The 24,981-nt window shown below is 42.6% G+C and overlaps 1 protein-coding gene across 1 annotated transcript in view; it reads left to right on the top strand.

The window, feature by feature from the left end:
• Positions 1 to 1,970: 1,970 nt before the first annotated feature.
• The window catches only part of CCDC180 (coiled-coil domain containing 180), a 49,358-nt gene continuing 26,347 nt past the window's right edge, over positions 1,971 to 24,981 (top strand). The window contains exons 1-20 of the mRNA XM_029064201.2: positions 1,971 to 2,043; positions 3,062 to 3,174; positions 3,485 to 3,675; positions 4,229 to 4,317; positions 5,373 to 5,482; positions 6,627 to 6,755; positions 6,910 to 7,020; positions 7,158 to 7,253; positions 9,080 to 9,243; positions 10,935 to 11,054; positions 12,018 to 12,097; positions 13,203 to 13,291; positions 14,554 to 14,676; positions 16,233 to 16,406; positions 17,836 to 17,951; positions 18,352 to 18,478; positions 22,093 to 22,132; positions 22,243 to 22,616; positions 23,657 to 23,880; positions 24,324 to 24,499. Coding sequence (XP_028920034.1) covers positions 3,097 to 3,174; positions 3,485 to 3,675; positions 4,229 to 4,317; positions 5,373 to 5,482; positions 6,627 to 6,755; positions 6,910 to 7,020; positions 7,158 to 7,253; positions 9,080 to 9,243; positions 10,935 to 11,054; positions 12,018 to 12,097; positions 13,203 to 13,291; positions 14,554 to 14,676; positions 16,233 to 16,406; positions 17,836 to 17,951; positions 18,352 to 18,478; positions 22,093 to 22,132; positions 22,243 to 22,616; positions 23,657 to 23,880; positions 24,324 to 24,499 — 2,611 coding nt within the window. The 5' untranslated portion in view covers positions 1,971 to 2,043; positions 3,062 to 3,096. The remainder of the gene's footprint in view (positions 2,044 to 3,061; positions 3,175 to 3,484; positions 3,676 to 4,228; positions 4,318 to 5,372; positions 5,483 to 6,626; positions 6,756 to 6,909; positions 7,021 to 7,157; positions 7,254 to 9,079; positions 9,244 to 10,934; positions 11,055 to 12,017; positions 12,098 to 13,202; positions 13,292 to 14,553; positions 14,677 to 16,232; positions 16,407 to 17,835; positions 17,952 to 18,351; positions 18,479 to 22,092; positions 22,133 to 22,242; positions 22,617 to 23,656; positions 23,881 to 24,323; positions 24,500 to 24,981) is intronic.

Raw genomic sequence — 24,981 nt, 5'->3', positions numbered from 1 at the left:
CCACCTTCGCATCAGTAAGAAACTCCTTACCATCGGCTTTAAAGCACTAAATCAGCTCGCCCCACCCTACCTCACCTCACTGATCTACTACGGTCCAGCCCACACACTCCGCTCCCCTAGTGCCAGCTTACTCACTGTGCCCCGATCTCATCTATCTCACCGCCAACCTCCTTCCCATGTCATCCCCCTAATTTGGAACTTCCTCCCGCTCCGCATATGCCAGACAACCACCCTCTCCACCTCCAAAGCCCTACCGAGACCACGTCTCCTCCAAGAGGCCTTCCACAATTAAGCCCTCTTATCCCCGGCTTCCTCTCCCTCCCGCGTCCTCTGCGCACTTCAATGCACGACCTCTGGACATTTGCTAGTCTCCCCACCCGCAACCCCATACCCCTTATGTACGTATCTTTAAATTACATATTAGAAATGATTACTTATTTACTGATTACTTACTGATTATAAATAATTATTTATTTAGTCATATTATTAGGAATGAATCATTTCCTGTCACGAGTCTGCTGTATGACCTTGGGCAAGTCACTTCACTGCCCTGTGCCTCAGTTACCTCATCTGTAACATGGGGATTGAGACTGTGAGCCCCACGTGGGACAGGGACTGTGTCCAACTCTATTTGCTTCTACTCACCCCAGCGTTCTGTACTGTGCCTGCCACATAGTAAGTGCTTAATAAATACCATTATTATTATTATTTATAATTACTTATTTATTCATGTTTATGTCTAGCTCCCCCTCTAGACTGAAACTTCCTTGTGGAAGTTGTCCGCCAATTCTGTTACGGCTCTTGTCCTCTCCCAAGTGCTTAGTACAGTGGTCTGAACCGTAGTAAGGGCTCCATAAATACGATTGACCGATCGATCGATTGAGTCCCTGGGATCTGAAACTGATTGGTTGTGAAGGGAAGAATATCCAAGGGTTGGGTCGTCTGGGGACCAAGGATTCTTCGATGTCTCTGTCCCTGGAGGAAGGTTGCAGCGTGGAGTAAGAAGCAGCAGCGTGGCTTAGTGGAAAGAGCACGGGTTTGGGAGTCGGAGGTTGTGGGTGCTAATCCCGGCTCCGTCACTTGTCGGCTGTGTGACCTTGGGTAAGTCACTTAACTTCTCTGTGCCTCAGTTACCTCATCTGTAAAATGGGAATTAATAATAATAACAATGTTGGTATTTGTTAAGCCCTTACTATGTGTCAAGCCCTGTTCTAAGCACTGGGGTAGATAGAAGGTAATCAGCTTGTCCCACGTAGGGCTCACAGTCTTCATCCCCATTTTACAGATGAGGGAACTGAGGCGCCGAGAAGTGAAGTGACTTGTCCAAGGTCACACAGCTGACAAGCGGCAGAGCCGGGATTAGAACCCAAGACCTCTGACTCCCAAGCCCGTGAGCCCCAAGTGGGACAATCTGATGACCTTCTATCTACACCAGCATTTAGAACAGGGCTTGGCACATATTAAGCACAGTGGCTCAGTGGAAAGACCCCGGGCTTGGGAGTCAGGGGTCATGGGTTCGAATTCTGACTCTGCCACCTGTCAGCTGTGTGACTGGGCAAGTCGCTTCACGTCTCTGGGCCTCAGTGACCTCATCTGTAAAAGGGGGATTAACTGTGAGCCTCACTTGGGACAACCTGATGACTGTATCTCCCCCAGCGCTTAGAACAGTGTTCTGCACATAGTAAGCGCTTAACAAATACCAATATTATTATTATTAAGCGATTAACAAATGCTATCATGATTATTAATTAGTATTATTCTCTTTGCAGCAGGCAGAGGGCGGCGGCGCACCGCCGGGCCCGGGGGTGGGAAGAGGAGGAGGAGGAGGAGGAGGAGGAGGAGGAGGAGGAGGAGGAGGAGGAGGAGGAGGAGGAGGAAGAGGGGGAGGAGGGGAGGAGGAGGAGGAGGAGGAGGGTTCCAAAGTCTCGCGAGAACAGAGAGCTCTGCATCCCGGGTTGCCATGGCAAAGACGCGCCGCCTGGTCCTCCGCCCGCCGGCTCGGGAGCCTGGGAGCCTGGGTCCTCCCTCCGACTGCCGCCCACCGTGAGCTTCTTAGGGCCCCCGGATGGCTCCGTTTGTCGTTACGTTGTCCGTTGTAGTGAGCGATGCGCCCAGGGAGCGCTCAATAAATACGATTGAGTGGATGGATGGGTGGATGGATGGATGGATGGATGGATGGATGGATGGATGGATGGATGGATGGATGGATGGATGGATGGATGGATGGATGGATGGATGGATGGATGGATGGGTGGATGGGTGGATGGATGGATGGATGGAGCATGGCTCAGTGGAAAGAGCCCGGGCTTGGGTGTCAGAGGTGGTGGGTCCCAATCCCGCCTCTGCCACTTGTCACCTGAGTGACTGTGGGCAAGTCACTTCACTTCTCTGAGCTTCAGTTACCTCATCTGTAAAACGGGGATTAACTGTGAGCCTCACGTGGGACAGCCCGATTACCCTGTACCTACCCCAGCGCTTAGAACAGTGCTCTGCACATAGTAAGCGCTTAACAAATACCAACATTATTATTATTATTATGGATGGTTGGATGGATGGATGGTTGGTTGGATGGATGGAGGTTCCCTGACCCTCTCCCCTCCCCCCGTCTCCTCTTCTTCTTCCTCCTGCCCCAGCTCCCCGAGCCCGGACCCCTCGGCACGGAGCCTGAGCGCTCCAAATCCAGGCCTAATCCCCTCCCCGACCACGGACATTCCCAGGCTCAGCCCCCAAATAATAGTAATAATAGTATTTCTTAAGCGCTTACTAGGTGTCAGGCACTGTGCTAAGTGCTGGGGTGCATACAAATCAATCGGGCTGGACACAGTCCCTGTCCTATTTGGGGTTCACAGCCTTAAATGGGGGTGGGAAGGGGGATTTTAGGGAGGGCTACATTTTAGGAGGCCTCTGCCCCATCCCCGGATTCAGGACAACCCAAACTCCCGATCTCTTCTCTGCCCTTTGTTTTGCCCCTCCAGAGCTCTGGTTTTCCCAATTTTTTTTTTCCACGTAGTGATTTCCATCTTCCTTTTATTTTCTTAAAATCACTTCATTGCTTTCAAAGGCTTGGCACGGCAGCAGAAATTAAGCCGACAGAACATGGCCGACCTGGCCAAGGTGGGAAAAGTGACCGTAGTCGACGGTGGGAAAGTCTACAGGCAGATTTTTGATGACGAGGTACCGAATCAATAATAGTTTGTACCGGAGAATGGACGTAAATGTGTATGCTTTGAAATACATTTCAGATCGATTGACCTATATTATTAAAATGTGAAAATGTCCATAAAGAGCCCGAAAAGCTAAGGCGGTTACGTTTGTTGTTTGCTCTTTTCAATTGTTTGTCTCTTTGTACGTGAAGGGTAAACTTATTTTGTATCTATGGGATTCCTAATAAAGAGCTTTTCCCAAATTGATAAAAACCATCAAAGGCTCAGGTTGCAAAAGACTTACTAGAAAATTCTAATTTTTTGCACTTGTTCTTATGCAGGTGCAGCTGGTTCATTCCCTGGCAGCAACCAGAAAAAAGGCAGCAGAGAATCCTTATCGCTTAACTAGTAGAAAGGTGCCCCTGATCAGGAATTTTGAAACACAACCTGGGAAGTTATTATCTGATCGCCAGCAGTCATGGGTGCAAGGGCTACCAAACGATGGTGTCACAGAAAACCCTGTTTTGTACAGGTAGGCTTGGAGCATAGTATGTCTTGAAATTTCTTTGTCATGCTTCAGTTTTTTGGGGGGTTTTTTTGGGAAGGGAGCACAGCAAGCCCTTTAAAATATTTTCTTTTCAAATGTATTTAATGCATGGAGTTGTAAAATGGACTTCATTGAATCCAGGCTTTACTTTCACTGAAACAATTCCATGAAACCCAGAACCTAAGTTGATTTATATGAGTAAGGTCTTTTCTAACAGAACTGTACCACACTTAAAGTTGGCATTTTCTTCTGATTTGGGCTTATCAGTAATATCCTGGCTATTCTAATAATGAACTATATCCCTTTGGTCCTCTTCAAGTGAGAAAATTAATGTTTTCCTCACTTTCCCAGTCTAACTTGGGAAATATAGCAGAACACACTTATTTAACAGTTAGTGAACAACTACATTGTGAATGCTGTTGATCTGACCCAGCACACCTCCAATCCTGGCTGATAGTCTTTGGTGTTAAAGAGATACTTGTGAATGGTAGTTATTATACAGTTAGGTTTTAAGTTATCTCCTCTTTGTCTGTTTCAGGGAAATCAAAAAATCTGCCATTAAAGAGGCTCAAGAGAGTGAAGACACAATTGCAGCTCGAGAAGTCAGAGGCCTGGCCGATAGTATTGGTAAATCGATTATTGTATTGGTAAATCTATCCTCTATTAGATCTTCAAAATCCTTCTGTTTCAGGGAGAGCCCTGGCATATTTTTTTCGAGAGTTTACAAATAGAAAATATTAAAATATGAACAGACCCATTTTGATCCTTCTAATTACTCAGTCTGATTGTGTATGCTAAACCACTGGACATTACATGTTAGATTAACCCTTACGGAGAAGAAATGTTTTAAAATAACATGAGTTAAAGAAGAATTTAAATCATATCCATAGTTGGGGAACTCAAATGAAGCCCTATTTAATTTAGGATTTTTACCTTTTCTCCCCCTTTGAAAATTTCCCTTTTCAAATTACCAGACAAGAGGCAGCATGGCCTAGTGGAAAGAGATTAGGGGAGACAGGAGACCTGGGTTCTAGTCCAGCTCTGCCACTTGCCTTTTGTGTGACCTTGGTCAAGTCAACTATCAGTTTCCTCATCTATAAAAAGTGGATAAGATTCCTTGCTTTTTCTTACCTCTCTGTGAGCCTTCTGACTGTGGGGCTGGGACAGTGTCCACTCTGATGATCTTGTATCTTTTCCCAAGTGTTTAGCATAGTGCTTTGATCCAAACACAGCACTTAATAAATACCACAATAGTAATAATAATTTAGTGTTGTAGATATTGATCAATATATGATTTGTGTGTGTTTTTTGTTTGCTAACTCTCTTAGGTAATGATGAACAACAATGTAATACAAAGCAGTTTGTGCCGCAAGTCAATCCATTAATGGCATTTATTTATTGAGTGGTTACTGTGTGCAGAGCTCTGTACTAAGCACTTGGGAGAATACAATATAATAGAGTTGGTAAACACCTTCCCTGCCCACAATGAGCTTACAGTCCAGAGGGAGCTTTAGAAAACAGCACAGAGAGGTTAAGTGACTTAGGCATATCCTAATCCACAGCTCTTTTCTGTTCACCGAGGCCCTAAAACAGGGCAAAGACCATCTTTCCCTTGGATTTAGTTCACGTTGATGTAGGCTCATGTATCCATTGAGCCTCCTCTTCCCCTCTTTTTCCTGCAGTTCCGGAGAAGAGCAACAGCAATCTCATCGACTGGCTGGAGAACCACAGAAGAAGCCGCCATGAAGCTGCAGTGACCGCCTTTGAGCAGGAAATGGCACAGATAGGGATGGTGAGACCATCACTCACTTTCACACTTTTTTTAATCAGATGGCTGAGTCTGTCAGGCAGTCAGTCAGTTGTGTTTATTGAGCACTTACTGTGTGCAGAGCAATGTACTAAGCGCTTGGAAGGGTACGGTATAACAATAACAGACACATTCTTTGTCCACAGTGAGTTTACAGCCTAGCGGGGAGACAGACATTAATATAAATAAATAAATTACAGACATGTACTCTCATCTATTTTCACACCTCAGCGGGCACTCCTCAGTTCTGTCAAGTCTGCCCTGTTAGGGATCCTCCCTCTCCCATCTCCCCACCTTGGTCCAGTTTCCCCTTTTCCGTATATCAGCTTCCTGGTAACGCTAAATTATTATTTGCCATAGCTCATCTTCTATTCCTTCAAATCATAGCCTCCTGCAATCTCACCTTGTTCAGCTCTCTGATTATCCAATTCTCCAGTACACCACATGGCCTACAGCACCTCTCAACTCATTTTTGTGTAAATAATCACACATATTTTTGCTGATTCAACATGTGACCAATTTAGAAATTGTTTGTCTCCCCTTTGTAAACTCCTAGAGGACAGGAACCATATCTGTTGTTTCAAGTACCTTAAATTCTAGTAGTTTTAGTTCTCTTAGTTCTCTCCTTCATGGAGTTCTAGTTCTCTAGACTGTAAGCTTGTTATGGGCAAGGAACAGTTATATTGTCTACCAACTCTATTATACTGCTATATCATGTCCTCCCAAGCACTTAGAATAGTGTGCTACACAGCTCAATAAATTCAGTTCATTCAATAGTATTTATTGAGCGCTTACTATGTGCAAAACACTGTACTAAGTGCTTGGAATGTACCACTTGGCAACAGATAAAGACACTCTTTGCCCAATAATGTGTTCATTATGAAGTGCTCTGCACACTCTGGATACTGAGTGGTTAATAATAAAGAGTATTATGGGCCCACTGGAGGAGTTTGAATCAGGTTTATCATCACCAGTGGTATTTAGTGAGCACTTGCTATGTGCAGAGCACTGTACTAAGCACTTGGGAGAGTACAATACAACAGATTTGGCAGACATATTCCCTGCCCACAACGAGTGTAGAGGGTCTAGATAGGTTGTGGCAGCTCACTGTCTTTCTTGCTGGTTTTAGGAAATGGAATCCACCATCCTGGAGCCCGGAAAGGTGCTTTTGACAAAGCTGTCCGAGTCAGATGAAACGATTCAGCTTCTTTTCCAAAAGATGGAAAATAGCGAGGAACTGGGCACCTTCACAATTGAGGTAAGAATCTGTGTCCTGTTCTGCCTTACCCCGACCCACTTATTTCCCTAGACTTTCTGGCCTCACCGTTTCTCTTGTGCTTCCTCCTTCTGTTTCCAACATCTGCTGCATTTCTGTCTTCCACTAAATTATTTGCAGCTGACTCTTTTTCCAGGGCTTATGGGAATTATGGAATAGCATAGCCCAGGAATCCTTGAAAAGAAGGCGGTGGATTAAAGAGATGGATGAAGCATTAAATAATGTTGAAGCCGCTCGAATGGAGAAGGTGAGCTGCAGCTTAAATGACTGAGACCCCATTTTTCATTATTTTTGTTAAAATTGAATATGGCCCTCTCCCTTCACTAGGTCATTTGTAGAGTCAAGTATTTGAAATTTTATGCTCCTGAATTTTGTAATTTTCAGATAAAAGTAGTGCTGAAGAAATATACAAAGATTCTAGAAGAAATTTCTTACCTTATGCCTCCTGATGTTTACCGGCTGATACATAAAGAAGCCATGGTTAGTAATTTCCTTAGCAACTGTTCCAACCTCATTAGATGACACTATGATTTACATGTAGTTTTTCTGACTCAATCTTGTTGAATTCGTCTCTTCTCTCTTCTTTGGCCCAGAAGATAAATTCTTCAAGGGCAGGGAATTGTTTAACCTGTTCTGTGGAGGGAATGTTCAGCCAAGGGGGGAAGGAATCTTTACCCTATCATTTAAAATAGTTTATAGTATTTATTTTCCAATATGAAGCAGCCTGGACTAGTGGAGAGAGTCCAGGCCTGGGAGTCAGAGGCCCTGGGTTCTAATCCCAGGTCTGTAACTTGTCTGCTGTTTGACTTTAGGCAAGTCACTTAACTTCTCTTTGATTCAAACACCTCATCTGTAAAATGGGGATTAAAACTGTGAGCCTTACATGGGACAGAAGACTGTATCCAACCTGGTTATCTTGTATCTACCCCACTTAGTATAGCATTTAACAAGAACCGTTAAAAAAAAGTGGGGGCTTATTTATAATGTCAGAGTAATTGTACTGCACTTGAATGTGTTTTTCATTTAAGAAGAAAACAGATTAAAGCATTGAGTGAATTAATTGCACTTCTGACTACATCAATTCTTATTTCTTTACAACTTTTCTTTGAACTGTCCTATTAAATCTTATAAGCTTGCATTATGAAATTTTACATCCAGCTGATAACCATTAAAAAAAGGTATTCCAGATCCGATAACAAATTAGTAAGTGATGACTAGATAAACTTGGCAAATAAGACAGAAATATTACTCTGCCTCTTCTCAGATAACATCTGGGATTGCCTATTCTAAACCAATGTAACAAAATGGAAATTGAGTAGGTGTTGATTTATGCTAACCAGGCACGTGCATGCAAACTTAATCAATGCCACCACAGTGCCTGTGAAACTGTTTTGAAGGGAACCTCCTCCTCCTTGCCTCCCTCTTCTTCAACAGTGTTGTCGCCTTTTCTGTCCTTAACTCTAACCTACCCAAAAGGACCTTACCTTGAATTCATTCATTCAATCATATTTATTGAGTGCCTACTTTGTGTAGAGCACTGTACTAAGCCCTTGGATTCCTGAAGACTCCTCAGAAGCCTGCAAGAGCCACTAAACTCCATGTTCCTGTATTCATCTATCAATCACAGTTATTGAGCGCTTACTATGTGCAGGTCACTGTATTAAGTGCTTGGGAGAATACAATGTAACAGAGTTGGTAGACACATTCTCTGTCCACAAAGAGCAGTCTAGAGGGGGATGACATAGTAATATAAATACATTAAATTATGGATCTGTACATTCTTGCTGTAGGACTGAGAGAGAGGTGACTAAAGGGTGTAAACCCTAGTTCAAAGGTGATGCAGAAGGGAGTGAAAGAAGAGGAAAATGGGGGCTTAGTTGGGGAAGGCCTCTTGGAAGAGATGCGTTTTTGGTGTGGCTGGTGGTCCGATAGCTGGAGCTAGTTCCCTGAAAGATCCGGACTTTGAGTTAAGTTTTACAGAAAAAGAGGACGGTCGGGGAAGAGGTGAAATGGGGAGATGGTATAGAGGAAATGTCTTAAAATCTTGACACTCAGGTAGATGATTCTTGGGCAATAATTTCCATCTACCTCCAGACACAAATCTAATCTCCCGGTGGCTCTCACTGATATTTTAATGGTGGACTTTCACCATGGACAAGAACCCAACCAACTGTGTTATTAACCACAGGACTTTAAGAGTTGCTCTCTTCTTCCCTATTGTCTTTGACGGACACTTCAGAGGCTTCGAACAGCAACCTAAAGTGCCCTGATGTACGTAACCTCCTTATGTGCTCTTTGAACTACAGGTTATCAATCAAGCCTTGCTGGCTAATCAGAGGGCCATCGCCAAACTGATTCTTCATCTGATGGAGGCTGATCTGAAGAAGGAATTAGCTCACCGTTTTAGGTGGCAGGACCAGGTGAAGGTGTGGAAGAAAATAAAGAAGGATGCAGTAATTGAGAGTTTCAGGTCCGAATCATCATCAGTGGTATTTATTGAGTGCTGACTGTGTGGAGAGAACCATGCAGCAGGAGAAACAGTGCCCCAGCAGATAGAGCACGGGCCTGGAAATCAGAAGGACCTGGGTTCTAAACCCAGGTCCGCCACTTGTCTACTGTCTGCTGTGTGACTTTGGGCAAGCCACTTCACTTCTCTGTGCCTCAGTTACATCATCTGGAAAATGGGGATTTAGACTGTGAGCCCCTTGTGGGACAGGGACTGTGTCCAACCTGATTAATTTATACCTCCCCCAGTGCTTAGGGCCTGGCACATAGTAATGTACCGTTAAGTACGTTAACCGTAATTCAGACACACCCTATCACCCCTGGATTATTGCATCAGCCTTCTTGCTGACCTCTCAGCCTCCTGTCTCTCTCCACTCTAGTCCATACTTCACTCTGCTGCCTAGATCATATTTCTACAAAAACGTTCAGAACATGTTTCCCTGCTCCTCCAAAAAAGCCAGTGATTGCCCATCCACCTCCACATCAAACAAAAATTCCTTACCATTGGCTTTAAAGCACTCAACCACCTTGTCCCCTCCCACCTCTCCTTGTTACTCTCCTACAACATAGCCTGCACACTTTGCTCCTCTAATGCTAACCTTCTCACTGTGACTTGAACATTTTGCTTCAGATTCCTCACCCACATCCTGCCTCTGGCCTGGAACGTCCTCCCTCCTCAAACTGGACAGACGATTACTCTCCCCAGTTTCAAAGCCTTATTAAAGGCAGATCTCCTCCAAGAGGCCTTCCTTGACTAACCCCCCCCCCCTTTCCTTTTCTCCCATGCCTTTCTGGGTCACCCTGACTTGCTCCCTTTGTTCATTCCCCCATCCCAGCCCCACACCACTTATTATCATAACTGTAATTTATTTATTTATATTCATGTTTGTCTCCCCCTCTCTAGACTGTAAACTCATTGTGGGCAGTGACTGTGTCAATCTATTTTTGTATTATACTCTTCCCAAACACTTAATACAGTGCTCTACACACAGTAAACACTCACTAAATACAATTGAACGGATGAATGAACAAATACCATTTTTAAAAAAAAGAGTCGGTAGACATGCTCCCTGCCTTCAATCTCCATAAACTAATCTGACCTCTCAGGGGACACTTTTTTAGACAATACAACTTTCCATTATAAAGCAAAGTTTGACTTGAAAAAGAATTAAATATTTATGCCTGTATCCTACAGTGAAAAAAAAATGCATTGTATTTTCTAATGGGGACTCAATCAAACTAAGCTCTTGGGAGAATAGAACATAACAGAGTTGGTAGACGTGTCCTCTGCCTGCAAGGACCACAGAGTCTAGTCTACTGCATCTTCAGTAGTCAAAAAGGGAGCGTTTTTTCAAGATGAAGCTGTGATTGTGCAATTGAGATGCGTGTGGTGTATTATGCATTTCAGTAGCCATGATCACTGTTCCATTTGAAAATTTTCGTACTTTTAAACCTATTACAGTTGCAGGAAAAAGTGGCTAATGAAGGAACCCCATGAGAATTTAGAAATTCATACCCAAATTAGAGACCATCAAGGTCACTTTTGATTGATTGGTCTTCATGTGTTTGGGGATTGTTTCAGGACTTCAAAATGGGTCTTGTTCCCCAAATCCCAGCTCTCTCCAATATTGCAACCCTTACTTTTATGTATTATAGTGCATTTATAGCAAGTGAGGAGATCCAGAACCCTCCAGCGTTGAAGGAAGACTTGGAGATCATGATCAAGGAGCAGACATTATTTAGTCAGAAAATAATTCAGCTTCTCCATTCTGTCAGGTATGATGAGAGAGGTTAACATTATTGGCTTTCCTGGGTGGGATGAGCCTTTTGATTTAGGCAGGGTAGTCTGTAGGTGAAGGAGTCATATCACAGATTCAGAGTGTTACTAATTTTGAGTCATATTCTCTAAGTATTTTAGTAATTTGTCTTTGTGATGTATTAAGTGCCTATTACATGCAAAACACTGGAGTAAGCTTAGTAGAAAGAGTGCAGGCCTGGAAGTCAGAGGACCTGGATTCTAATCCCAGTCCTGCCATTTGTGTACTGTGTGACCTTGGGCAAGTCACTTAACTTCTCTGTATTTCAGTTTCCCTCCTATTTAGACTGTAATCCCCATATGGGACTTGATTATCGTGTATCTACCCCAGTGCTTAGTACAGTACTTGACATGTAATAAGTGCTTAACAAATACCACAATTATTTTTATTATTGGTAATAATAAAACTAAAAGGAAAGATATACATTTTTAGAACTAGACATAGTCCCTGGCCCCCAGGAGGCTCATCATCTAACATTAAGAAAGAGGGAGAAGCAGTGTTGCCTAGTGGATAAAGCATAGGCCTGGGATCAGAAAGACCTGCTTTTCAATCCTGGCTCTTCCACTTGACTGCTGTGTGACTTGGGCAAGTCACTTAACTTCTCTGTGCCTCCATTCCTTCATCTGTAAAATGGGGACTAAAACTGTGAGCTCCATGTGGGACAGGAACTGTGTCCAACTTGATTGGAGTTTATCTACCCCAGCACTTAGTACAGTGAGCACTTAAAGGATACCATAATGATTATTATTATTCTTACTATCTTGGGATCAAGAATAGAAGCCTCCATTTCCCACTCTACCACTGAACCTTCTTTTTTCTTAAGCCATAGCAACGTTCTTTACTATTTGACTTCACTAAAAACAAGATTGGGTTATGATGGAACAGTTTATAGTTTTTCTATTATTTCTTTTCTCTTTAATAGTAACGTATTGCCCCCGACATATACCAAGTCACTGATGAATGAGTGGTATAATTCTCTTGTCACCTTGAACAAGCAATTAGGTAGGTGTGAAAGCAGCAGATGTTTGTGGTCATGTTTCGGTATTAGAGCACTGTTTTTGTTTCTGTAATTCTTTTCCGTCATTTATGACTGTATGTGAAGAACGCTTATTGGATTTCTGCTTCCCTGATACCTTTAAGCTACTCTCCGGCAGTGGTACCTAAAAAGTGGCATATTTGGTCAGAACGAAATCTATACCTCTTCAGAGGATGTAGATGTGGAGGAAAGCTTTTACTCTCTATTCATATTGAGCGGGAAGGATGGACTATTTGGATTGTACCTCAGAATAATGGTGAAGAATCTCATTTGACAAAGGTCCCTGAGCTTTTATTTTCTCTATTAAGGGAAGGGAAGACAAGATAGGGAAATTTAAGTTCATTTGGGGAACAGCCTGGCCTAATGGAAAGAGCATGACCCTGAGAATCAGAGGACCTGGGTTCTAATCCCTGCCATATGACCTTGGGCAAGCCACTTAACATCTCTGTGCATCAGTTTCCTCATCTATAAAAAGGGGTTTAAATTCTCCTCCCTTCAACTTTGTCGTGAACCCCATGTGGTACAGGGACTGTGTCCAACCTGATTATCTTGTATCTACTCGAGCACTTAGTACAGTGCTTGGCATAGTAAGCACTCATTAAATACTATTGTTATTATCATTTTTGTTATTATTAGGGGTTCTAGTAGTTGCTCTTCCTCTCAGGCATTTACCGACGTAATCTTTTCCTCAGGCCAAAGTTGTTCTTCCAACCAAAAGACTTCCGGTAGCTTGTAACTTAGGTTAAATTTAAGAAACAATTTTCAGGCAGAGTCTTGTGAGATTCTGCAATAAATTAGCAAGAGAGTTGAGGAATCCCCTTCTCTGTTCGTGTTACAGCAAAATAAACACTTATCCCTAGTCGAGCCCGCAAATACAGTTCTACTTGCTGGAGTTTAGGAGATCCTTTATGTTGATGTTGACAATATGAACTAACTCCAACAAGGTGCACTTTCCAAAAGAGTGAGAAATGTTACTATCTCTCTTTTTCTGAGTGATTACAGAATTCTGCCACCTCTCCTAGAGAGACCCTGCTGCTCTTTAACCTGACTTTTCATCTCTTCTGTTTTAAGATGCCTATAATGTGCAGTGTATGATGAAGATTCGTATCCAACATGAGAAAACCTGGGAGAAATGTCTAAGCCAGGTGCAAAAATACAAGGTCAGTATGCCCAGAGTGAGCTCCTGAACCATGAGGACTCTGGATCTCACTAGATTGTACAATCCTCTAGGGTAGGGATCATGCCTACTTACTCTATTGTGTTCTCTCAAGGACTCACTGCTGTGTGCAAGGACTCAATAAATACTACTGTTTGATAAAGAGGAGGTGACAGCCTCTTGTACCAAGTTGATAGTTTGGTGCAGTGATCCAAAGGGTAGAGAAGCAGGGTGACCTGGTGGAAAAAGCAGGCCCTGGGTTCTAATCCTGGTTTTGCCACTTGTTTGCTGGGCAAGTTACTCAACTTCTTTGTGCTTCAGTTTCCTCATCTGTAAAGTGGGGATTCATCCCTTTCATTTATTCGATCGTATTTATTGAGCATTTACTGTGTGCAGAGCACTGTACTGTCCTCCCTCCCTCACAATCACATGGACCTGATTATCTTATACCTACCCCAGTGCTTTGTACAGTGCTTGGCATGTAGTAAGCACTTTTCAAATATTATTATTACTATTATTATTATTACTGCTAGGAATAGTTAGTAATAGCTGTTAGTAATAGCCATGATCCTGAAGTAACCTCCTTTATTCCTCAGTTTTCCTATCTGCAAAATTGAGTAAGATAATAATAATAATAATAATAATAATAATAATAATAATAATGATATTTGTTAAGCACTTACTAAGTGCCAAGCCCAGATATTGAATCCCCATTGTACAGATAAGGGAACAAGCACCAGAGAACTTAAGTGACTTGCCCAAGGTCACACAGCAATTAAGAGACAGCACGGGATTAGAACCTTGGTCATCTGATCCTCAGGCCCATGCTCTTTCCCTTAAGCTACGGTGCTTCTCAGTAAGTACAGATGATACTTACTGCTCTGGGTGTTGTCAAAACTGTTTGGAAAATCCTTAGAATTGTACTAATGAAAAGTTTTTATTTGCCAACTCTATAGTTAACTAGGAAGATGATGGGAGGTATGATGTGAGAGAGAGTTTGAGATTTCTAAGAAATATTATTGGTTCTTGAGAACATCTTCAGGGGCTCCGGTCATTTTTCTCAGCTTCGGCTTGATTGATTGTTCACTTTGGGAGGTATTTTGGAAAAAGGGGGGTGATTACTTAAATTTTTTAAAGCTTTCAATCAAAAGGGTACAAGTTCAATTGAATTGGAATAAGGTATGTTGAATTTGAAAGTGCTTTTCCCTGTATTTCAGGGGCTCAAATTAGGATTTCTCACTTGGTCTTCCCATTCCTTCACTTTAGGAACAAATGCTGGATTGGAAAATCTGCACAGAAGAGGAAGCTGAAAAAGAAATAAACCCCAGATTTTTCCAAAAGATTGGAGAGTTCCAGCGTGAGGTGGAAAATGAACTGGAGTTTATGGATGCAAGTATCCCAAGGCTCTATTTTAACACAGCAGAATAGAAACTTCTTTCCCCACCATAGCAATCTTTCGGAGTGATTTTTCCAGGTCTTTTTTAGCAGTGGTTGCCATGTGACCTGCTAGTTTGGGACTGCTAGACAGAGAGGCAGAGTGGCCTACTGGATAGAGCAGAGGCTGGGGGCCAGAAGGACCAGGCTTTTAATCCCAGCTCTGCCACTTGTCTGCTGTGTGACTTGGGGCAAGTCATTTAACTTTTCTGTGCCTCAATTCCCTCATTTGTAAAATGGGGATTAAGACAGTGAGCCCCATGTGAGACAATGACTGTGTCCAACCTGATTAGCTTGTCACATAGTAGTGCTTACACAATGGATCTCTACTTAAGTGCTGAGGGACTAAGAGAGGGGTGCATAACTTTAGAAACTCCTTACCATTGACTTAAAAGCACTCAGTCATTTCATCCCATTCTATCTTGCCTCACTGACCTCCTACTGCAGCCTAGCCAGCACACTCCACTCCTCTAGCGCCAGTTTACTCACTCTGCCCCGATCTCGTCCATCTCGCCACCGACCCCTTTCCCATGTCCTCCCTCTCCTTAGCCCGGAACTCCCTCCCCACCATATACGTTAGATCACCGCTCTCTTCACCTTCAAAGCATTCCTAAGGTCACATCTCTCTCAAGCGCTTAGTACAGAGCTCTGTACCGCGTAAACACTCAATAAATATAGGTGAATGAGGGACGGATAGGTTTGCTGATTAGCCGTCTCAGCTTATAAAGAGAAGAATGGTATTCTTCTCTTGCTTTAGTTACAAAAACCAACATTCTTTTTGATTGTCTGACATGTATGGATGCTGACTGTAGGCAAGCAGTGGGACCTAGTAGCAAGAACCCAGACCTGGGAGTCAGAGAACCTGAGTTCTCATCATGACTGTCACTTGCCTGCTGCTCTGTTCCTCAGTTACCTCATCTGTAAAATGGGGATTCAGTACCTGTTTTTCTGCCCTCTTTAACCGTGAGCCCCACAGGGAACAGGGGACTATATCCAACTTGCTGGTGTTTTATCTATTCTAGCACTTAGTACAATCCATGCACATAGTAAGTACTTAAAAAGCAGTATTATTATTATTATGCAGATTATGACATGTTTCAGGAAGTTATCTTGGAAAGCCCAGCTTCCCCTAAGTGATTTTGCTCACTTAGGCATAGGTAGATTTCTGGATTGGCTATGCCACTTTACAGTGCCAAAATAGTTATCGGGATCTCATGGGAGAGTCAAGCCACGAGGACTGTTTATTATTAATGTCTATCTCGTCCTGCAGACCGAGAGCTCATTATGGATAGGGAACGTTTCTGCTAATTCTGTTGTATTGTACTCTCCCACATGCTTAGCACAGTGCTCTGAATATAGCAAAGGTTCAAGAAATACCAATGATTGATTGAACTCAATATTTTTGCTCAGGGTGTAGGAATTAGGGGAACCACTTGTTTATAATATCCCTTTCCTTCACAATCTGCCCCAACAAATCCTGGCAGTAGATTCTCCAAATTTTGTTGTTCTAGCAATCCTTTGAGGCTCAGGCTAAGCAGATGGAGTGGAAAAGCAAAGACTTCTACAAGTACCTCCAGGAAGCCGTTCAGCTTTGGGAAGTTCATCATTTCAATCTGTCTCAGCAAGAGCAAGAACTTCAGGTGAAAATAGATGAGTGTCGACAGAAGCATGAAAATGAGGACCAGGTATGTTGAAAGGTCTCAATATCCAGAGAGGGAAGGGCAAAAAATATTTCATCTTGAGAAGGTGTAAGCACACAGAATAGAGTCACCTATAATTGCTCGTGCACTTTGAATTCCCCCAGGGACGATTACTTTTTAGTTTACTAAATTGTCCTGCCACTACATCGATTCACAATTTGGCTTGGACTTCCTGCAGACTGAGGAACTAATTTTCCAGGATGCGTGAAGACATTTGAGAAGCCTGACTAGATATTGAAACCAGAAAATTGCAGCTCTCCTCCTCTTCCATAGTGTCATCAATCAAAAAGTTCCCAGACTTCTCTTTGCGAACAGTCTGAGTAAATGACATTTTAACTTTACACTGGGGGCTTTGGATTACAGACTACCCTGATGTGCCAATATTTGGAGTTTTACACGGTTTGGGAGGGGGCTTCACTATGCAGGAAGGAGAGAAAGGGCCCAACATCTAGAATACCTTTTGAGCCTCAGTCCATAATATTTATTGAGCATCATCTTTGTGCAGAGCACTGAACTGAGCACGTGGAAGAGTACGATAGCTGTAGGAGACTCGATCTCTGCTCTCAAGGAACTTAACACAAATCATAGAGAAAAGAAAGAACTGCGGAGATAATAGAGCATGTAAATTGATATGTGCTAAACTGCTGAGGTGGTAGTTTGGAGGATATGATCTGGGGAGAAGAAAAATTAATCAAGGAAAGCTTCCTGGAGGAGGTGGGCTTTCAGAGGGCTTTGAAGAAGGGGAAATCTGAGCTTTGGCAGATTTGAAAGGGGAGGGAGAGCCAAGCAGAGGAGCATCTCAGGAGAGAAAGAAAAACATTATTATAGACCCAAGGTCATGACCATGCTATCCTCCTGGATTTATCTGTTTTTTGTATAAACATAAAGCAAGGGCATTTTTCCCTAAGATTATCTTACCCAGAAAAAAATCATTTAAGAATGTGCAACTCTCTGTGGTGGCAAGGGCAAAAAGAAAATTCAAGCAAAAATATGAGAGCCTGTACATTTTCCAGAATGTCACTCCATCCTGAGTGTGGTTTGCTTAGTGAAGTCTTTGAAGAAACATCTGTGATGCACAGCCATAAAAGTCCACAGTTCTTCCCAGTGACCTCAGGCAAAACTCAGTCTCCTTGGAAAGGAAGACAGATCTTTTATCTTAGAACCACCAGGCAGTTTGCCAAAAAAGAGAGTTTTGTGTTCAAGAGCAGTGTTGGGGATTTCCCCCTGGTTTACAGTGAGGTGTTACAAAACCATCTTGTAATTTGTTACAAAATATTAACGTTGTTAGGATAGGAACACCTCCTCCCCACCCCCTAACTGTTTTCCTAATGATTCCCTAAAAAACTGTTAGAGGTGCTGATGAAATACATAATCTTTTGACCATGATCTGACTGAAATCTAATTATTTGTCTAGACGAAGGAAGCAAATCTGGATATGATTTTGGACAAACTGAGGCAACAGAGTACTGAAGAAGATTTGAAGGCACACTTGGAAATGGCCTATGCTTCCCTGAAAGATATTAAAACTGGGTATGCAACATAAATGATGGATATGGGAAAAAATAGGGGAAGAGAAGTTAAAATATGCAACCATATCAGGCCCAAATACTTTCCATTCTTTATAAGATGCATTTTTGCCATGGGGTATCAGAGGAACTGAAAGTGAACCCCTCAGCAGGGAGAATGAAATCAAATTCTCTTCCTGGTACACTTGATTAAATACAGTGAAATATTTTGGATAATCCTGAATTTGATCTAGTTTAAAACCTTTCTAGGAGTCTGAACCAAAGAAGTCAGCAAATTTTCAATATGGAGAAGTTACTGCCGCCATTACAAAAATCCAATTCCCCCGCTTTGGATGTGTTCCTCAGATTTCTCTGTCTTCCATTTTGTACATAAACCTTTTATATATTAATCTGGCATTTGACAGGTATGAGACCTTTCACCACGATCTCCTAGAGAAAGTGATGACCTACCCAGAGGCTATACTGAAAGAGCTAACTTCTTACAGCACATCTCTCAGCCAATATTTTGGTGTCAGAGAAATCTTCGTACAGGTAGGAAGCAAACAAGCTACACTGTAGGTACACTCGGACATGTACGATAAACACAGTTATTGAAGAAGGCATTACTGTAAATAACCCAGCATCTCTTTGTTCATTCATTCATTCATATTTATTTAGCGCTTACTGTGTGCAGAGCACTGTACTAAGTGCTTGGGAGAGTACAATATAACAAGAATCAGACACATACCCTGCCCACAGTGAGCTTACAATCTACAGTGGAGGCAGGCATTAATAGAAATAAATAAATTACCAATGCATACCTAAGTGCTGTGGGGCTGGAAGAGGAGATGAATCAAGGAAGCAAGTCAGGGCGATGCAGGGGGGAGTGGGAGAATAGGAAAGGAGGGTTTAGTCAGGGAAGGCCTCTTGGAGGAGATGTGCCTTCAATGATGCTTTGAAGAGGGGGGATAGTAATTGCCTGTCAAATTGGAGGAAGGAAGGCGATTCAGGCCAGAGGCAGGACGTGGGGAAAGGGTTGGTGGATCACATGTGAAATACATTCAAAATGATACAGGGAGGGTTTCCTTTTGCTGCCGTGAGTTGAAAACTGGATTGAAGTTGTTGAAGGTTTCCCTAGTGAAGAGATCTATCTTTTTATTACATCACGTAACCACCAGACAACCACCAGACAATTAGAGTACTCCAGAGCGCCAAGGGGCCAGATTATAAAACAAGATGCCGGCAGTCCAGACTGAGATTTGGGAAGAGTGCTTACAGAGCTTCTGACACCCCAATTATGAGATGGAAAAATAGCTTTGGTTTCTTAAGTTTACCTTAAGTTTAAGTTCGAGTTTACCTTAAATACATTGGAAATGATCTGTTTTACTTCTGTCAATCAGTTGTCATAGTGAATGCTCTCCTCACAGTAAGCAATATACTAACTTCTCGAAAGAGTCCAGCAGAAGCAAGAAATAAAGTCCCTGGCCTCAAAGAACTTAAAATATAATGGGGCGGCAACCAGGCATATAATAATAATAATAATAATAATTTTGGTATGTGTTAAGCACTTACTAAGTGCCAAGCACTGTACTAAGCACTGGGGTAAATTCAAGATGATCAGACCCCACATGGGATTCATAAGTCTAAGTAAGATGGAGAACAAGGATTGAATCCCCATTTAGCAGATGAGGGAACTGAGGCACAGAGAAGTTCAGTGACTTGCGCAAGGTCACCCAGTGGACAAGTGGTGGAGCTGGGATTAGGACTCAGGTTCTCTGTGGCTCAGTGGAAAGAGCCCGGGCTTGGGAGTCAGAGGTCATGGGTTCGAATCACGCTCTGCCACTTGTCAGCTGTGTGACTCTGGGCAAGTCACTTAACTTCTCTGTGCCTCAGTTCCCTCATCTGTAAAATGGGGATTAACTGTGAGCCTCACGTGGGACAACCTGATTACCCTGTATCTACCCCAGCGCTTAGAACAGTGCTCTGCACATAGTAAGCGCTTAACAAATACCAACATTATTATATAGGAGATAAAATAATAAGTGTCAGAATGAAAGAGATTAATAAGTAATAATAATAATGTTGGTATTTGTTAAGCACTTACTATGTGCCGAGCACTGTTCTAAGCGCTGGGGTACTCATAGGGGAATCAGGTTGTCCCACGTGGGGCTCACAGTCTTCATCCTCATTTTACAGATGAGGTAACTGAGGCACAGAGAAGTTAAGTGACTTGCCCACAGTCACACAGCTGACAGGTGGCAGAGCTGGGATTCGAACTCATGAGCTCTGACTCCAAAGCCCAGGCTCTTTCCACTGAGCCACGCTGCTTCTCTGTAATATATACATAAGAGTTGGTGATACATAAGCGCTAAGGGTTTTGGTTGATGCTATGTGAGATGGATGAATAAATCAAGGAAGACTTCTTGGAGGAGGTAGGATTTTTTTTTTGGGGGGGAAGGGCTTTGAAGATGGAGAGAGCTGATATCTGCCAGATTTGAAGGGAGAAGGAATCCAAGTAGGAAAGATGGTGTGAGCAAGGAGTCGCAGGCAGGATAGTACAGTGTGAGGTGTAGTTAGAATGCGAACGTGGCAGAAGTGAAGGGGGTGAACTGGGGAGTGACTAGTGAAGAGAGCTGACACGCAAGATGGGATCCCTAAACTCATAGATAGGTAAGGAGATTCTGCTTGAAACGGAGGGAATGATATAATACTAGTAATAACTGTAGCATTTGCTAAGCGCTTACTTTGTGCCATGCACTGTACTAAGCGCTGGGTTGGATATGAGCAAATCGGGTTGGACACAGTCCCTATCCCACTTAGGACTCACAGTCTCAATCCCCATTGTACAGATGAGGTTACTGAGGCCCAGAGAAGTGAAGTGACTTGCCCAAGATCATACAGCAAAAAAGTGGCAGAGCCAGGATTAGGACCTGTGACCTTCTGACTCCCAGGCTTGTGCTCTATTCATTTCTCCATACTGCTTCTAATGTAGGCATTGGAGGTTTTTTAGGAGCGGAAAGATCCGTTTTAGTAAAATGAAATGGATAGTGAATACTGGAGCAGGGAGTGGCCGGAGGCTGGGAGAACAGTGATGATCTGGTATTCTAATGAATGAGACTTGAACCGGTCGGATGGTTGTTTGGGTGGAGAGAAGGAGGCGAATCCGGGAAATGTTATATCAGGAGAAGCACCGAGATTCAGAGATTGTACATGATGATTGAAAAATAATGAGTAGTCGAAGATAATACCAAATACCAAAGTGTAGAGTTCTGGGACTGAAGAGGGTGGTGTGGCCAGTAGACATAGGTCAAGTTAGGAGGAAGGTTTAGGGGGTAAGAGGAGAAGTTCCCTTTTATTCCACGTTTGCGGTGTTTGTCATACATGGAAGTGGAAAGGATTGAACGGCTGGGGAGATATCAGGATTAGAGAGGCAGATCTGGGAATCATCTGTATAGAGATGTGAGCTGAAGCCAGGTGAATACCATGTGGATAAAACTGAGGTCTTAGAGCGCTTCTAGGAAGAGGCGGCTAAAGGGGTAGAGAGGTCAAGGAGAATCAGGGTGGAGAAGAGCCCATTGAACTTGACTGTAAGGAGATCACTGACAGTGCAGGCTCGGTGGCCTGAAGAGGGTGAAAACCTAACTGCAGTAGGTCAGGAAGAGAGTTGGTGGAGAGGAAGTGAAGGCAGTAGGTATATGTCACCTCTGTGGAGGAGCTGTACAAGAATCAATCAATCAATCACATTTATTGAGCGCTGACTGTGTGAAGAGCACTGAACTAAGCATTTGGCAAACAGGGAAATGGGGGCTCCAGAGCTTAGGATAAGAAAAATTTCAGCATGTTTGAAGGCAGAGGGGAAGGAGCCATCTGATTCAAAAATAGCAGTAAGAGAGGGGAAAAAAGTAGGAGTAGGTGTGTTAAAGGGTGAAAGGGAATAGGTCAGAGGCACAGTTAGAGGAGATAGACATCGGAGAGCAGGTTAGAGAGAACGCTTGAGAAGCAACTGGGGAAGAGGACAGTGACAAGGAGAAGGGTGAGGAGTCTTTGGAGGACTGTAGGGTGTTCATGTCTCATCATTTCTACTTTACCAACTTTGAAATTGGGATTATATGGGGAGATGCCCACTACTTGGGGTTACATTAATTGCTCTTTGTTCTCAATTTTAGACCTTGGATGGGGAAGCGAGATTCACATTTAAAGATCCAGGTAACAACTTTCCAAAGTGCACTTTTATTCTTTCTATCTCTAATTGTGTGCCTTTATGGATCTGAAAAACTAAAATTTCTTGTTGTCTTTCTTCCCGTATTGTTTTTTAGAACCAGTAATTGTGGCTTCCATAAAGAAGATGGAAGATGTGAAGGAAACCCCTAGGGAGAGCCACTCTTATCGTTCTTATGAACAAGCAGAAGCAGAAACAAGGGAGAAAAGCTTGGTGGAAGAAAGTGAGGAGACTGAAAATGGAAGGAAAAATCTCCCAGAGGAAAACAAAGAGTCAGAAATAGGGGGAAAGAGCCCAATAGAAAGAAACGATAAAACCCAGATGACAGTTCTAGCCCAAGAAAGAGAAGGCACAGAGAATATATGTGAGACCCAACCTCTGGACAGTCAGAAAATGGAGAGTCAGAAGGAGGGTGAAGAAATAGAGAGTCAAAGTGTAGAAGAAACAACAGCAGCCACCTCTCAGGATAAGGTGAGAGGAGTTTATTTTTAATAGAAAATATGCTTTAGAATAAATGGCAATTATGCAGTCTTCATTCAGATAGAATTCAAAGGACAGTGCTGTCAAAGTCAAGTACTTTTGAAGCACCTCTGATGGGTAGAACACTGTACTGGATGCTCTGAGTATTGGATTATAATTAGTGATTTTAACAGGTTTCCTATATTGTCATACTGTGACAATGAGAACACTTTTAAGTACAAAATAATAGTCAAGTTGCCCTTCAATCCAAAGATGAAACTGCTCATGGTGAGTGGGAGTGTCTTTGAGAGAGAATCTTTTGCAAGCTTTGCCCATGAAAATAGAATACTGCACCTTTTCTGGGTTTTTTTGGCATTCAAATGAGCATTGCTCAGGAAGGATTCAACCCTTACAATTTACAAATATAGTGTTTACCATTTTTCGACAACCATTTTAACTAGTTTGTACTTCATACTTTAAGGCAGGTTAAACAGCAGAAAGAGCACCAAAGCATTTGGGTAAATTCAATTTTTGTGACCACTCTTGTCAGGCATGTTGATTCTTGACAACTGACTTGGGCACAGCACCATAAAAACATTTTATTTCCTGTGTTCCTGGACATACTGATAGGGTAGCGGGGAGGCCACACCAATTTGGGATTATATTCATTTCTCAGGGATGGGTTCATTAATTTAAATAAACCTTTCTCTTCATGTCAATCAAAATTCAGGCTAAGAGGTTTTAGAAACCTACTGTAAAACTGATTGTAAGAGATTTCCTGAGGGTCTGGCAACAACCCCTTATTTATGCATTCTAAGCATTTTCTATGCATAATGACTGTCTCTAGACTTTGTAATTTAAGTATTGGCATTTTTATATCCAACATACCTTGCATGACACCCCTCAATCTGAGGTATAAAATTAACTCCCAAAAGTGCAGATAAATACCGCCGATTGCAAACATGTAATGACCTATCTTTATTAGTAGGTGTGTGCTTTAAAACCTTCTTTGTTGTTTAGATTGCCAATAAGGTTTTCCATTACTTGCCTAGGCTATTTCTGAAGAAAGTGGTGTGAAGGAGAACCCTGACTCTGTTATGGAAGTCTTCACAACTTCTAGTGGAAACACATACTCTGTCTTTCAACCCAATGGAGTACACGAAAGTCAGATGTCTTGGACTTTTTTAGGGAGTGTAATGACTGAGAAAATGCCTTCACCCAAGTATCTGAATCAAGTGGTTCTACCAGACGGTCTCTTCCTAGAGCTAAAGAAAAGGTTAGTGTAGGTGCTTTCAGCATGATTATATTTGTGTGGACTTTTCACTGGGGCAGAATTGAGATATGAAAATTTGGGTTACCTATTGAAAAATGTAAGTGTCCCCCTGTCTTTCTTCCAGCACATATATTTGCATAAACTAAGGCCTTCATGAGAGCTCATGGTAAAATGATTAATGTGGGATTTTGCAAAGAGGGAAAGAAAAACAAGTTAAGCAGGTTAACATTTTTTTTTTTGGTACTCTACCGCATCAAAGCCTTGCTGTAATGGAGCAAGCAATAAATAAATGTTTCTCCCGGGAATTCTGTTCTCTCCATCTGATTTAACTGAGTCTCATAAAGGTTTTTTTAAGTGGACTTCTCTGAAATTAATGCAATTTGTCACTCAGGGGATTACTGGGAATACACTCACCCTTGACCTCTTATTCACTCTTCCTATCCTAGTATTCGCATTGGTTTTTTTGAGCACCTTGAGAAGTGGTTTGACCAGGCCCTGTCAAATGCCAATGTTATTGTAGCTGCTAAGTCAGAGGAGATAAATTCAGAACTGGAGCTGCGTTTTCACATACAAGACCCACGGGCCCAACGCATAGAGAAGGAAATCTACAGTGTCAGAGCAGGTACACAGACAATTGTCCGACAGACAGTTACTCTCCCCGACCCTGCTTCAAAGCCTTATTGAAGGCACGTCTCCTCCGAGAGGTCTTCCCTGACTAAGTCCTCCTTTCCTCCTCTCCCATTCCCTTCTGCATCACCCTGACTTGCTCCCTTTATTCATACCCCCTCCCAGCCCCACAACACTTATGGACATATCTGTCATTTATTCATTAATATTAATGTCTGTCTCACCCACTGGACTGTAAACTCATGAAAAGCAGGGAATGTGTCTGTTTATTGTATTGTACTCTCCCAAGCGTTTAACACAGTGCTCTGTATGCAGTAAGTGTTCAATAAATGTAAATGAAGGAATGAATATACAGCTCAAACTTCTCACTTTTCTGTAATATTTTCCAAAGGTCTGAACTGCAATCTTGAAATGTAGCTCCATGATGTTGATTATACCAGTTTACAAGACACACTACGTTTTACTTGTTTGCAGAAA

Source organism: Ornithorhynchus anatinus, chromosome 4 (genome assembly GCF_004115215.2).
Source record: "Ornithorhynchus anatinus isolate Pmale09 chromosome 4, mOrnAna1.pri.v4, whole genome shotgun sequence".
NCBI classification, from domain to species: domain Eukaryota; kingdom Metazoa; phylum Chordata; class Mammalia; order Monotremata; family Ornithorhynchidae; genus Ornithorhynchus; species Ornithorhynchus anatinus.
The sequence above is the reverse complement of the archived record's forward strand: the minus strand, read 5'-3'. Positions and strand labels throughout refer to the sequence as shown.